Source organism: Bos indicus x Bos taurus, chromosome 7, assembly GCF_003369695.1.
Source record: "Bos indicus x Bos taurus breed Angus x Brahman F1 hybrid chromosome 7, Bos_hybrid_MaternalHap_v2.0, whole genome shotgun sequence".
In the NCBI taxonomy this organism is placed as follows: domain Eukaryota; kingdom Metazoa; phylum Chordata; class Mammalia; order Artiodactyla; family Bovidae; genus Bos; species Bos indicus x Bos taurus.
Window position 1 is genome coordinate 50,752,168 of NC_040082.1, and position 13,884 is coordinate 50,766,051.

The 13,884-nt window shown below is 38.6% G+C and overlaps 1 protein-coding gene across 5 annotated transcripts in view; it reads left to right on the top strand.

The window, feature by feature from the left end:
* HTR4 (5-hydroxytryptamine receptor 4) overlaps positions 1-13,884 on the top strand; it is a 196,430-nt gene that overhangs the window by 16,939 nt on the left and 165,607 nt on the right. For all 5 annotated transcript variants that reach the window (XM_027546021.1, XM_027546023.1, XM_027546025.1 and 2 more), the window contains exon 2: positions 7,683-7,755. In XM_027546021.1, coding sequence (XP_027401822.1) covers positions 7,730-7,755 — 26 coding nt within the window. In that variant the 5' untranslated portion in view covers positions 7,683-7,729. The remainder of the gene's footprint in view (positions 1-7,682; positions 7,756-13,884) is intronic.

Here is a 13,884-nt window from a genome sequence, read left to right on the forward strand (position 1 = left end):
AGCAGCTGGTGTCCCTATAATCACAGCTCTGATTAGATATTCCTGGTACACACGACAAAAAATAGTGGACTGTAATCAATGTATCAATTTAGGATAGGTACTGATCACCATTTTCTCTTTTGTTATTCATCCTTTATCTCTAACAAAATGCATGTTCATACTGGTTTGTTAAATGGCAGTCATTTAAAATTTGCTCATTGAGTTTCCATGAGCAAAATATAATAATGTACATTGCTATGAATATATAGTTTTCCCCATGTTGTAACATTTTCCAAATGCAGTTTCAGTGACTCAAATTTAGCTAGCTTTTAACTGTTTTTTTTTTTTTTTAGTTCCAGCTTTTCTTCCTTCTAATCTATATACAAATACAATATTGATTTTCCTGTATATCTCTAAGAAATTTTTTTGTTTCAAATAACGGTTGGAACCGAACTCAAATTGGCTTACACACGAAGAAAGAGAATTTGTTGGCTCAGTATAATTGGGAAGTTCAAGTACAAAACTGTCATAAGACACTGCTAGACTTTAAGTCTCAAATTGTTTCATCAGGATATGGCAATCTCTGTGTTACAACTCTGCTTTCCATTGGTATTAACTTCATTCTCAGACAAACTCTTCCCACATAGTGGCATCGATGGCCACCAGCAGCTTTAAATTGAAAGTTTAGCAACACCAGGAGAAAGACAGACAGACTCTAGCAAATATCTCAGGGCTGGCTTTACAGTCTAGCCAGTGAATTAATGAATCCTTGGGGCCAGAGAATGAACTGTTCTGATTGGCCAGTCCTGGTCATGTGCTCATCAGTGGGCTTGAGGCAGGGGAGGGGTTCCACAAAGGAAAATCAAGGCATTATTCTCAGAGAAAGAGGAAATAAATGGTTAGCAGAAAATTAAAGCAAAATGTTCCCTTTCATGAGGAGTTTCCCTTTTTAACAGCGGGGGCAAGAGTGATAGGATGAAAAGAACTATGCAAGATAAAGCTTGAGGATATTTGGCAAAACTAATACAATTTGTAAAGTTTAAAAATAAAATAAATTAAAAAAAAAAAAGATAAAGCTTGAGTTTCAGAATTCCCAGTCCTGAATTCAATTCCTAGTTTGGTTAAGTATTAGCTATGTGACTTTGGCAAGTCAGTTGACCTCTTTGATTTTTAGTCTCTCCATCTAACAATAAATTCTCAGAGGTGGGAGGAGAAAGAAAAGGACAGTATTTGGCACTTGTTAATACTAAAGAGTGAATAAATAAGATGAACTGATTTTTAATATTTTTAAAAATTATATTTATTCTGGAGTGGTTCATATACTACCTCCCTGAGGGAAAGTCACCAACTCTCAAACCTCACTTTCCTCATTTGCAAAACAAATTAACTACTTAGTTGACTCAAGAAATATCTATGAAGGGGATACAGTATGTTAGGCATTTTTATAGGCACTGATGTTATAATAGTGATCAAGATATAACTATGCCCTCTTGAAACTTACATTCTGGTAAGAGAGATAGATCACTAATAAAGAAGCAAAGGAGTATATATAATGTATGTGCTAAGAAGGAAAAAATAGAGTGGATTACAGAAATTTTCAGAAAATGAGGCCTGAAATTTTACTTAAGTCATCAGGAAAGTGGCATTTGGGCTGTGTCCCTAAGGAAGTAATGGAGTGATCTACATAGTAGCATTCCAGGGAGAGGAAACAAGTGAAAAGGCCCTGAGGTGAGAGCCTACACTGATGGTCAATGAAAAAAGCAAAACCAGCGAGTACAAAGGCAGTGAGTGGATGGGGCATTGGAGAGGAGCTGGGGTCAGATTATGATATGGTTGTTGCTGTTCAGTCACTCAGTCATGTCCAACTCTTTGTGACTCCATAGACTGCAGCACACTAGGCTTCCCTGTCCTTCACCATCTCCTGGAACATGTTCAAACTCATGTCCATTGAGTCAGTGTTGCCATTCAACTATCTCATCCTCTGTTGTTCCCTTCTCCTCCTGCCTTCAATCTTTCCCAGCATTAGGGTCTTTGCTAATGAGTCAACTCTTCACATCAGTTCACTAAAGTATTGGAACTTAAGCTTCAGCATCAGTCCTTCCAGTGAGTATTCAAGACTGATCTCCTCTAGGATTGCCTGGTTTGATCTCCTTGCAGTCTAAGGGACTCTCAAGAGTCTTCTCCAATACCACAGTTCAAAAGCATCAATTCTTTGGTGTTCAGCTTTCTTTATGGTCCAACTCTCACCTCCATATTTGACTACTGGAAAAGTCATACTTTTGACTATATGGACGTTGTTGGCAAAGTAATTCTCTGCTTTTTAATATGTTGTCTAGGTTGGTCATAGCTTTTCTTACAAGGAGCAAGCGTCTTTGAATTTCATGGCTGCAGTCACCATCTGCAATGATTTGGGAGCCTCCCAAAATAAAGTCTCTCATTGTTTCTGTTGTTTCCCTGTTTATTTGCCATGAAGTGATGGAACTGGATGCCATGATCTTAGTTTTCTGAATGTTGAGTTTTAAGGCAGCTTTTTCACTCTCCTGTTTCACCTTCATCACAAGGCTCTTTAGTTCCTCTTTGCTTTCTGCCATAAGCAGCCCAGCATTTTGCATGATGTACTCTGCATATAAGTTAAATAAGCAGAGTGACAATATACAGCCTTGATGTACTCCTTTCCAAATTTGGAACCAGGCGTTACATGTCTGGTTCTAACTGTTGCTTCTTGACCAGCGTACAGATTTTACAGGAGGCAGGTAAGGTATTCCCATCTCTAAGAATTTTCCACTGTTTGTTGTGATCCACATAGTCAAAGGCTTTAGCATAGTCAATGAAGCAGAAGTAGCTTTTTTTGTGGAATTCTCTTGCCTTTTCTATGATCTGACACATGTTGGCAATTTGATCTCTGATTTCTCTGCCTTTTCTAAATCCAGTTTGAACGTCTGGAAATTCTCGGTTCACATACTGTTGAAGCCTGGGCTTGGAGAATTTTGAGCATTACTTTGCTAGCATGTGAAATGAGTGCGATTGTGCAGTAGTTTGAACATTCTTTGGCATTTCTCTTCTTTGGGATTGGAATGAAAACTGATCTTTTCCAGTCTTGTGGCCAATGCTGAGTTTTCCAAATTTGCTGGCCTATTGAATGCAGCACTTTCACAGCATCATCTTTTAGGATTTGAAATAGCTCAGCTGGAATTCTATCACCTCCACTAGCTTTGTTCGTAGTGATGCTTCCTAAGGCCCACGTGACTTCACACTCCTAGATGTCTGGCTCTAGGTGAGTGATTGATCACACCATCATGTTTATCTAGGTCATTAAGATCTTTTTTGTGTAGTTCTTCTGTGTATTCTTGTCACATTTTCTTAATATCTTTTGCTTCTATTAGGGCCATACCATTTCTGTCCTTTATTGTGCCCATTTTTGCATGAAATGTTCCTTTGATATCTCTAATTTTCTTGAAGAGATCTCTAGTCTTTCTATTCTATTGTTTTCCTCTATTTCTTTGCATTGTTCACTTAGGAAGACTTTCTTATCTTTCCTTGCTATTCTTTGGAACTCTGCATTCAGATGGGTATAACAATCCTTTTCTCCTTTGGCCTTTACTTCTCTTCTTTTTTTAATTTTTAGAAATTTATTCATTTTTTAATTGAAGGATAATTGTTTTACAGAATTTTGTTGTTTTCTGTCTTTTCTCAGCTATTTGTAAGGCCTCCTCAGACAGCCATTTTACCTTTTTGCATTTCTTTTTCTTGGATATAGTTTTGATTACTGCCTCCTGTCCATTATCATGAGCCTCCATCCATAGTTCTTCAGCCATTCTGTCTATCAGATCTAATCCCTTGAATCTGTCATTTCCAATGTATAATCGTAAGGGATTTGTATTTAGATCTTACCTTAATGGCCTCGTGGTTTTCCCTACTTTATTCAATTTAAGTCTGAATTTTTCAATACAGAGTTCATGATCTGAACCACAGTCGGCTCCTGGTCTTGTTTTTCATGACTGTATAGTGCTTCTCCATCTTCAACTGCAAAAAATATAATCAATCTGATTTCGGTATTGACCACCTGGTGATGTCCATGTGTAGGAGTCGTCTCTTGTGTTGTTGGATGAAGATGTTTTCTATGACCAGGGCGTTCTCTTGGCAAAACTCTGTTAGCCTTTGCCCTGCTTCATTTTTATTCCGGGGTCAAACTTACTTTGGTTATCTCTTGACTTCCTACTTTTGCATTACAGTCCCCTATGATAAAAAAAGGGAGAAGGCAATGGCATCCCACTCCAGTACTCTTGCCTGGAAAATCCCATGGATGGAGGAGCCTGGTAGGCTGCAGTCCATGGGATCGCTAAGAGTCTGACATGACTGAGCGACTTCACTTTCACTTTTCACTTTGATGCATTGGAGAAGGAAATGGCAACCCACTCCAGTGTTCTTGCCTAGAGAATCCCAGGGACGGTGGAACCTGGTGGGCTGCCGTCTATGGGATTGCAGAGAGTCAGACACGATTGAAGTGACTTAGCAGCAGTGGCGTGATAAAAAAGACATCTTTTTTTGATGTTAGTTCTAGAAGGTCTTGTAGGTCTTCATAGAGCCGTTCAACTTCAGTTTCTTCAGCATTAGTGGATTAGGACGTGGACTTGGATTACTGTGATATTGAATGATTTGCCTTGGAAACGGACAGAGATCATTCTGTCGCTTTTGTGATTGCACCCAAGTATTGCATTTCTTGGACTCTTTTGTTGACTATGAGGGCTTCTCCATTTCTTCTAAGGGATTCTTTCCCACAGTAGTAGATATAACGGTCATCTGAGTTAAATTTGCCCATTTCAGTCCATTTTAGTTCACAGATACCTAAAATGTCGATGTTTATTCTTACCACTCCCTGTTTGATCACTTCCAATTTACCTTGTTTTATGGAGCTAACATTTCAGGTTCCTATACACTATTGTTCTTTACAGCATGAGACATTACTTTCACCACCAGACATACACCACTGGGAGTTGTTTCTGCTTTGGCTCAGCCTCTTCATTCCTTCTGGAGCTATTTCTCCGTTGTTCTCCAGTAGCATATTGGGCACCTACCGAGCTGGGGAGTTCATCTTTCAGTGTCATATCTTTTTGCCTTTTCATACTGTTCACGGGGTTCTCAAGGCAAGAATGCTGAAGTGGTTTGCCATTCCCTTTTCCAGTGGACCACGTTTTACCAGAACTCGCCACCATGACCCGTCCATCTTGGGTGGCCCTATCTGTATGGCTTATAGTTTCATTGAGTTAGACAAAGTTGTGACCCATGTGATCAGTTTGAATTTTACCTATTAAGCAAAATCCAAAATGATAAGGGGTTTAAACTTTATTCTAAGTGTGTCAGGAAGCCACTAGTATTTTATATATGCAAGAAATGATCTGACTTCCATTTCAAAAATGCTACTGTGGGGAGAAGAGATGATGGTGGAGCCAGCAGGAGACCAGTTACAAAAGTTAGGAGAGTGGTTAGGACACCAGGTGGGAAAGGAGATGGTGGCTTGGACCAGGTGTGGTTTTGGAGGTAATGAAAGAAAAAGTCAGGTTGAGGAATCATTTTCAAAGTAGAGGAGGGAGTTTGCTAATAGTTTGATTGTAGGGTGTGAAAAAAAAAAAGTGTAACTGGATAAATGGTGGAGTCATTTACTGTGATAGAGGATGCTAGGGGAGGAGCAGGTTATTGTGCTGGAGTGGGAAATGAGTTTAGTTTGAAATGCTTTTTTAATCATCCAAGTTGAGATGTCAGGTAGGTGATACGAGTCTGGGAAGGGCCTAGGATGAAGCTGTAACTTTGAGAATCTTTAGCAAATAGACTGTATTTTAAGACATGGGGATGAATGGTAATCTGTTATTTTTTGCTCTTCAAAGACATAAGTTATTTATATTATCTACGTTAGGACTAACTACTATAAATAGGTTACTGTATTATTATGATTAAAATAATATGAGTATTTTCAGTTTTTTAAGCTCTTTTTGAAGTGGGTGGTTTATCCCTGGTGGCTCAGACAATAAAAGCGTCTGCCTGCAATGTGGGAGACCTGGATTCAATCCCTGGGTCTGGAAGATCCCCTGGAGAAGGAAATGGCAATCCACTCCAGTATTGTTTCCTGGAGAACCCCCATGGACGGAGGAGCCTGATGGGTTACAGTCCATGGGATAGCAAAGAGTTGGACACGACTGAGCAACTTCACTTTCTTTCTTTCTTTAAAGTGGGTAATCAACCCTTGATGATTGTCTGCCTAGAAAAAAGTAGATATGCACACACATCATTTCACTTCAGGAATGATTCTAGATAGACTTGTACAAAAGATGGAATCCCACCACTTCAGTAGTTAGGGCTTTGTACTTAATGTATTTCAAATAAAAGATTATTCCAGATTCAGAATGTAAAAGAGATAGAGGTAGACAGAGGTGTTTTGCTTGAGGTCAGAGTAGAGGATTGAGCCGTGTAGGCTCAGCCTTCCTCACACCTGTCATAGATGCACAAATGTACATGGGTGCCCATGTTAATCTTACAGGTTTCAAAGAATAAAAACACACACAGAAATCTATGTCCTTTCCAGCTCTGGTGGCCTGTCATTTTTTTCCTGGCTGCCAGGCATATATGTTTGGTTCATGCTGACCAAGGAATCCCAGGGCTCAGGCTGAGTTTCATGGTTCTGTTATGTACATAAACAGATTTACAGTTTCTTCCCTGTAAAATTTTACTAGAAAGCCAGCAGATGGAATTATAGAATATCAGAGCTAGAAGTAAACCCAGCGATCATCTCTTCCCATCCCTTCTGTTTATTGAGAAGTATTGAATAGATGATGTCATTAGAAGAAAAAGGGTCTTGCTTAGGGTAACCTCAAAAGAAACAGACTGACCTCTGCCCCTATGTTCTCTGACTCACCATGTTTTGGAATAAATGTGGTGAGAAATACAGAAATTTTTCTGTGAACCAAAACTACACAGCCAGGTCAGAGAACTGACTTGGTGGATATCAGTGAGTGTCTGTCCATTAAAGAGAGTAAGGTCTTCTTAAGGTCTGTGCTAGAGGAACTATCAGTAGTTTGAAAGTTGACCTCCTCTTTGATTGTGAGTCCTTAGCCTGGGGTTCATGGAAAGGCCTCAGGGAATTGTGGGCTCCCCAGAAAAGGTGTATGTGTGTGTATGCACACCTATTTCTTTTTTCCTAGGAAGACAGTTCTCAAGAGTTTACTATTATAGAGTCTTAAAGAGATATGATTATCCACCCTCAAAAAGGGTTTTAAAAATAGCAACCTGAAAAATTCTCATAGGAAGCAAGATGGCTGACCATCTTAGAAGGGGTTCTGTTTTAAGTTTCCACCAGCTGGTGTCCTAATGCAGATCATATAAATAAGCTATATTTCTGGGAAGAGCAAAAAATAATAAGTAAATAGATTAAACGTGGAGTAAAAAGAAATGCCTTTATGTTCTAATCTCTAGGAGATTAATCAAATGCAAAGAAACTCATTTGTGAGTTTCTTTGATGCAGCACTCATCTATGCCATATCTCAGAATGCCAATAACTTTTTAATGTAATATTGTTTATTACTTTTCCAATACTGTGCAAAAGTCTTAGTTATTAGGAAGCAATGATTATTTGACATTTTTTCCCTTAATGACTTTTATTTTTCTACATTGCCTTCTTGTCTAATCCCTTTTTTATTATTTCCCCATTATAGTACCCAGTGGGCGCTGACATCCAACTCACCCATGCCTATTTCCTGTAATGGACGAACTTGATGCTAATGTGAGGTATGTTGCATTTTTATATATGTTGTGCTATAAATTGTGGTTATTTGAACTCTCAGACTTCTGAAAAATCTGTTTGGGTAGAGTTACAAAGTTAATAAATGTGTATTTTCTACAACATTTCATATATCAATATAATCGTGAATGTGGTACTGTTTATTAATTTTTTAATTTCATTTATGCTTAAATGGTAAGTATAATATAGCTGTAAATGATTCCAGATGCTTGTGCTAAAAGTTAGTGTTACAAGAGATGCTGTTGCATGAAAATATTCATCTCTGTAACAGGAAGGAAGAAATCTATTTAAATGGGGGCAAAAATACCTTAAGAATATTTATGTGTGTTTCTAAACTTGAGATACATACTTAAATAGCTTTTTGTGACAAGTGCTAGTTTGCTAGTTCTTTTATCAACCAGGTCATTTTATTGTATGGCATAATGGTTGCATGGTATAGTTACATAAAGCTGAATTACTTTTGTTTTCTTTTCCTATAATTTCCCGCAACTCTTGGAGATCAAACAATAGGATGGCTTCTAGAGAAATTTTTTCTTAAAGGCTTGCTGCGTTTTATTCAGTACAACCAAATAATGTGAAAAAATGTGTTCAATAAGATTTAAATGTTATGAATTGGCATTTGAGGCTGAAGATATCATTGATATCAATAGCTGGAAGACATGCTCAAAAAATACAGTCTTGGTGCAAGCACAGGAGCAGTTTTTCTTTCATTTGAGATCTGTAGGAAAGCATATTTCAGGTATAGATCAGGGGCACCGTGCCTCTGTGTTTGATGTAGGAGAACCCTGTTACAAAATGAAGCTGTCAAACATCTTGACAGAAACTCTAATGTAATGTGACTGGAGTTGCAAAGATGTACTATCACCGTAACCCAGGGATTCCTTAAGGGTCAAATATGTCTCATGAATAATAAAAGGCCAAAGTGAGCAATGTCAATGGCTATAAGTTTATCAAGTTGTTTTAAGTTTCAGACACTGTATTTAAGTGGATCAGTTGGTTAAAATGTACTTCTTTTTGGGTAATTCAGATAGCATGATCTCCGACATTTCTAGATTTTCAACATTTATTTACAGTGGCCTTGAATTCTAATAGCAGGATACAATTCAATTAAATTAACATTAGCCTTTCTTTTGGGTGCTGTAGAAGTGTTATGCAGGATACAAGATGGTATCAGTCCTCAGAATCTTGTCTCTGGACCATCTTCTTTGTCTGATTTCTAAACTGATCCCATCAATATATACTCACCCTTACCCACTCCCCCTTCCTACCCACAGTATTAGTAATATGCAAATGCAACAGACTTTCCACCCATTTCCTTCCCAGCCCACACTCTTGGTGTCCATGAAAGGACATTAATTTACCAAATTGTGATGTATGGATCACTAGTAATGCATGATGATTTTAGGTGGCACATGAACATCTGTTTTATTTTAAAGTAGGTATTTTAAGGTAATCTTATAGGGGCAAGTAATGGTGGCTCAGACAGTAAAGAATCTGCCATCCCTGAATTGGGAGGATCCCCTGGAGAAGAGAATGGCTACTCATTCCAGTATTCTCGCCTGGGAAAGTCTATGGACAGAGGAGCCTGGCAGGCTACAGTCCATGGGGTCACAAAGAGTCTGACATGACTGAGAGACTAACATTTAAACTTAATACTATTTTGCCACTGATAGTAGTGAAATAGAATTTTCTTCTAAAATATATTTAGTTAAAATTTAAAAGTAAGTTTTACTAAAAGAAAAGTTTTATACAACTGTATTAATTATATTTATCATGTTGTAGTTAAACTTATCCTGTAATTGGGGGTTAGCATCTTTTAACTGCCTTCATTCTTGTTGAGAGTAAATCCTAAGAACTTTCATGCCAAAGAAAAGTATTTTTTTTCTATTTCTTTAATTTTTTATCTATATGAGATGGTGAAAGTGAAAGTCACTCAGTTGTGTCCAGCTCTTTGTGACCCCATGGACTGTACAGTCCATAAAGTTCTCCAGGCCAGAATACTGGAATGGGTAGCTGTTCCCTTCTCCAGGGGATCTTCCCAACTCAGAGACTGAACTCAGGTCTCACACATTGCAGGTGGATTCTTAACCATCTGAGCCATAGGGAAGCCCATATGCAATGGTGGATGTTCACTAAACTTATTGTGGTATTCATTTCACAATATATGTAAGTCAGCTCAGTATGCTGTATACCTTAAACTTATACAGTGCTATAAGTCAATTATATCTCAATAAAGCTGAAAAAGAATATTATGTATGTTTAAACTATTCATTAAAAATAAATGTGAAAAATCCACATGGGTCCTATGAAGACAACTAGGGTCCAAAAGCCCATATTCTAGGTATAACTAGATAGAATAAATTTTGTTATTGGAAGAATAGAAACCAGAAAATCTTACTTTGGTAAGGAAATGTCTTCACTTGGTAAAGTGTCCATATAGAGTGAAAGCCAAAGGGCCTGGGTTCCTGGCACAGGAGAGGAATTTTTTAAGTTTTTTAAGTTTTTTTAAGGAATTTTTTAAGACAGGAAAATGAGTGGGCAGAGGAGGGAGAGGTAGGAAAAAAGTAAATTCCAAGAAGAAGGACAGTCTGGATTCTGCTTAGCAGAAGGTGAAGTATGTAGTCGTGTGGTGGCTGTAAAATGTTGAGAGGAGTTAGGTGGCATATTTTTTGTTTGTTTGTTTAAAATTCATGATGTGTGTGCTGACCTCTCCCAGCACTGAGTTCTATAGCAGAATTTTCTAGCTTGGCTAGGAAATCAGTGTTGAATATTTACTATGTACGAGGTCATCATAAACTATAAACTTAACATGTATTATCTCGTTTAATTTTTAAAACAATCTTCCATTTTACAGTGTGTGGTAACTAAGGTACAAAGGGGTTAAGTAACTTGCTTAAGGTCATAAAATCACATTGCCTCCTACTATACTACAGATATTTTATGAGTGTGTGTGTGTGTAAGTTGGTGAGATGGCTGACATTCCTGTCTTGGTAAATGTAGTTTGGAAGAGAGAATGAATATGTGAGAATGAACACCCCAAAAAGCACAGGATGGGAGAAGAATATAAATGCCTGGGGAAATTTCAGAAATCTGAGAGAAAGATTACTATGGGATATAGAATTGAGAGACTCCATCCAGTTTTTCCCAGATATCAAAGAACAGAGAGGTCCTAGGATGACACTTAGGGCTAAATAAAAATGTCTAGCATTTAAGTATTTTGACGGGCCATACTGAACACCTGATTTTTGGTTTGTTTGGTTTCATTTAATTGAGTTTCTTATTTCATTTTGACCCTTGCTATTGTATATCTACTGTTATTGACTGTAAGCATCAGAAACTAACTTGCTAATATATTCAAAGGTAATTTTGGGGAAGCTATAATATATAGGTTCAAATAATTAAGGTGAAAATTCTGGGGGTCTTGGCTTGTAAATAAAAAGAACTTTGAGAATTCTAGTAGAGATAAAAAGTGGAACAATAGCCAACCATAGGAAGAAGTGATCAGTACATTTCTGCATCATGGATGATGTCCAACTCTTTGCTCTATCAATATATGCTGTTCAAGAATCAGAATCAGACGTCTGATTGACCAGGCTAAGTCATGTGACAATTTGTTGTCCAGCATTCATAATGGGAGGTGAATATCAATCAGGAAGATGGCATGCAATGGAGGAAAGTTAAATCCCCTGAAGAAATTGGTGCTTTTTAGGAAAGGGGAATTGAGGCTTGGTAGCCAAAATATGCGGAGAAGGCAATGGCACCCCACTCCAGTACTCTTGCCTGGAAAATCCCATGGGCGGAGGAGGCTGGTGGGCTGCAGTCCATGGGGTCACAAAGAGTCGGACACGACTGAGCGACTTCACTTTCACTTTTCACTTTGATGCATTGGAGAAGGAAATGGCAACCCACTCCAGTGTTCTTGCCTGGAGAATCCCAGGGACGGGGGAGCCTGGTGGGCTGCCGTCTATGGGGTCACACAGAGTCGGATACGACTGAAATGACTTAGCAGCAGCAGCAGCAGCAGCCAAAATATCTTAATGTCAAACTCCATTTGTTTTGTTGCAGTTGGATTTATCTATGTTATTTATAAGTTAGTTGCTCCATGGGTAAATAAAAATATGTAAGGGTTCCTTTATTAGTTTAATATAATTAAGCACCTAAAAGATGTGCCAGGAAGAGTTAACATAAGTGCCTGTTCTTAAAGATCTCAAGCTAGAAGACTGTTACACAAATAGAACTTAGTAAAATGACAAGAGAGCCTGAATAGTGAGCTATATACAGTGAGCTGTATTCTCTGTGAACTAACTATAAGGTACAAGCTGGAATCAAGATAGATAGGAGAAAACATCAGCAACTTCAGATATGCAGATGATACCACTTTAATGGCAGAAAGCTAAGAGGAGCTAAAGAGCCTCTTGATGAGGGTGAAGGAGAAGAGTAAAAGAGCCAGTTTAAGACTAAAGATTTAAAAAATTAAGATCATGGCATCCTCCCCCATTACTGCATGGCAAATAGAAGGGAAAAAATTGGAAGTAGTGACAGATTTCCTCTTCTTGGACTCCAAAATCACTGCTGATGGTGACTGCAGCCATGAAATCAGAAGACAATTGCTTCTTGGCAGGAAAGCGATGGCAAACCTAGACAGTGTGCTGAAAAGCAGAGACATTAGTTTGCCAACAAAGGTCCATATAGTCAGGGTTAAGGTCTTCCCAGTGCTCACGTACAGTTCTGAGAGCTGGACCATAAAAAGAAGACAGATGCCAAAGAATTGATGCCTTCTAACTGTGGTGCTGGAGAATACTCCTGAAAGCCCCTTGGACGGCAAGGAGATCAGTCAATATTAAAGGAGACCAACTCCGAATATTCACTGGAAGGACTGAAGCTGAAGCTGTAGTATTCTGGTCATCTGATGCAAACAGATGACTCATTAGAGAAGTCCCTGATGCTGGGAAAGATTGAGAGCAGAAGGAGAAGAGGGCATCAGAGGATGATATGGCTGGACAGCATCACTGATGCAATGAACATGAACTTGGGTCAACTCTGGGAGATAGTGAGAGACAGGGAGGCCTGGCGTGCTGCTGTCCATGGGGTTGCCAAGTCTGACACAACTGGATGACTGAACAACAACAAAAAAAAAGAAGAAAGAAATACTAGGTGTGGATTTTAGAAATAGGGGAAGCATTACAAGCATTTTTCCCTTAAGAGCTTTCATTGCAGAGAGCAGTTGATGTAGGATGGATTTACTCAGGATGAAAAGCCAGCAGTGAATCAGGCCCTGCCTGGAGGGGCAAGTTCCTGATGAGTCCTAACCTTTGATAAGTAGTGTCTCAAATCTTGCAGCCATCTCTTTCCAGACAATCTGACACACACTTGATGTCAATTTCTGGTCTCCTTGCTTCTTGTTGGGGCTCTGTAAGACAACAGCATTCTTTTTGTAGGGTTGAAGAAAGGAAAATGGAAAGAGTAGCTTTGGTGACTTTGCAGCAGATTCTCCTTGAGGATATCCCTGGCCCGCGTTTGGGCGGTGAACCTGGCAGTCCCTAATCCCCGTGCTCACCCCTGAGCTGCTGTGGCTACTTGATGTGGCTCCGAAATAGTTACTGCCTGACTTCAGACATAACCCATGCTTTTTTCCCTCCAAGTTGTGTAGCCCTTTATTAGCAACTAAAATAGAAGGTATCTGTTGTACAACATGGATAGTGATTGACTATAACTGGAGATTTTTATATCCTAAGGGCTGGAAGCTTTTTAACCCATGTTTTTTGTTTTAACTAGTAGATTCTCCCCACTGACATGTGTCTCTCCTCAGCTCATGTGTGAGTCCTAAAGGTGACCCAGGTCTGTATCCTTTTCTTCCTGCTGCTTATTGCACATAAACAGTTTCTGCTTTCCAAGAATTTTTTCCCTAATAGTTTCTGATTCCACAAAGTATAGGGTTCAGGCAGCAGTTAAGTAAGAGCAGAAAAGTTCAAATATTCACAGATTTGCTCTTTGAAGATTTCTCAAGATAAAGAGCTCAGATATTGAATGGAGAGAAAATTTATTTTTAAATCTTGATTCTTTTTATTTTATTTTTCAGGTTTTTTTATCGCTTTATTTTTGTATTTTTTGTGATG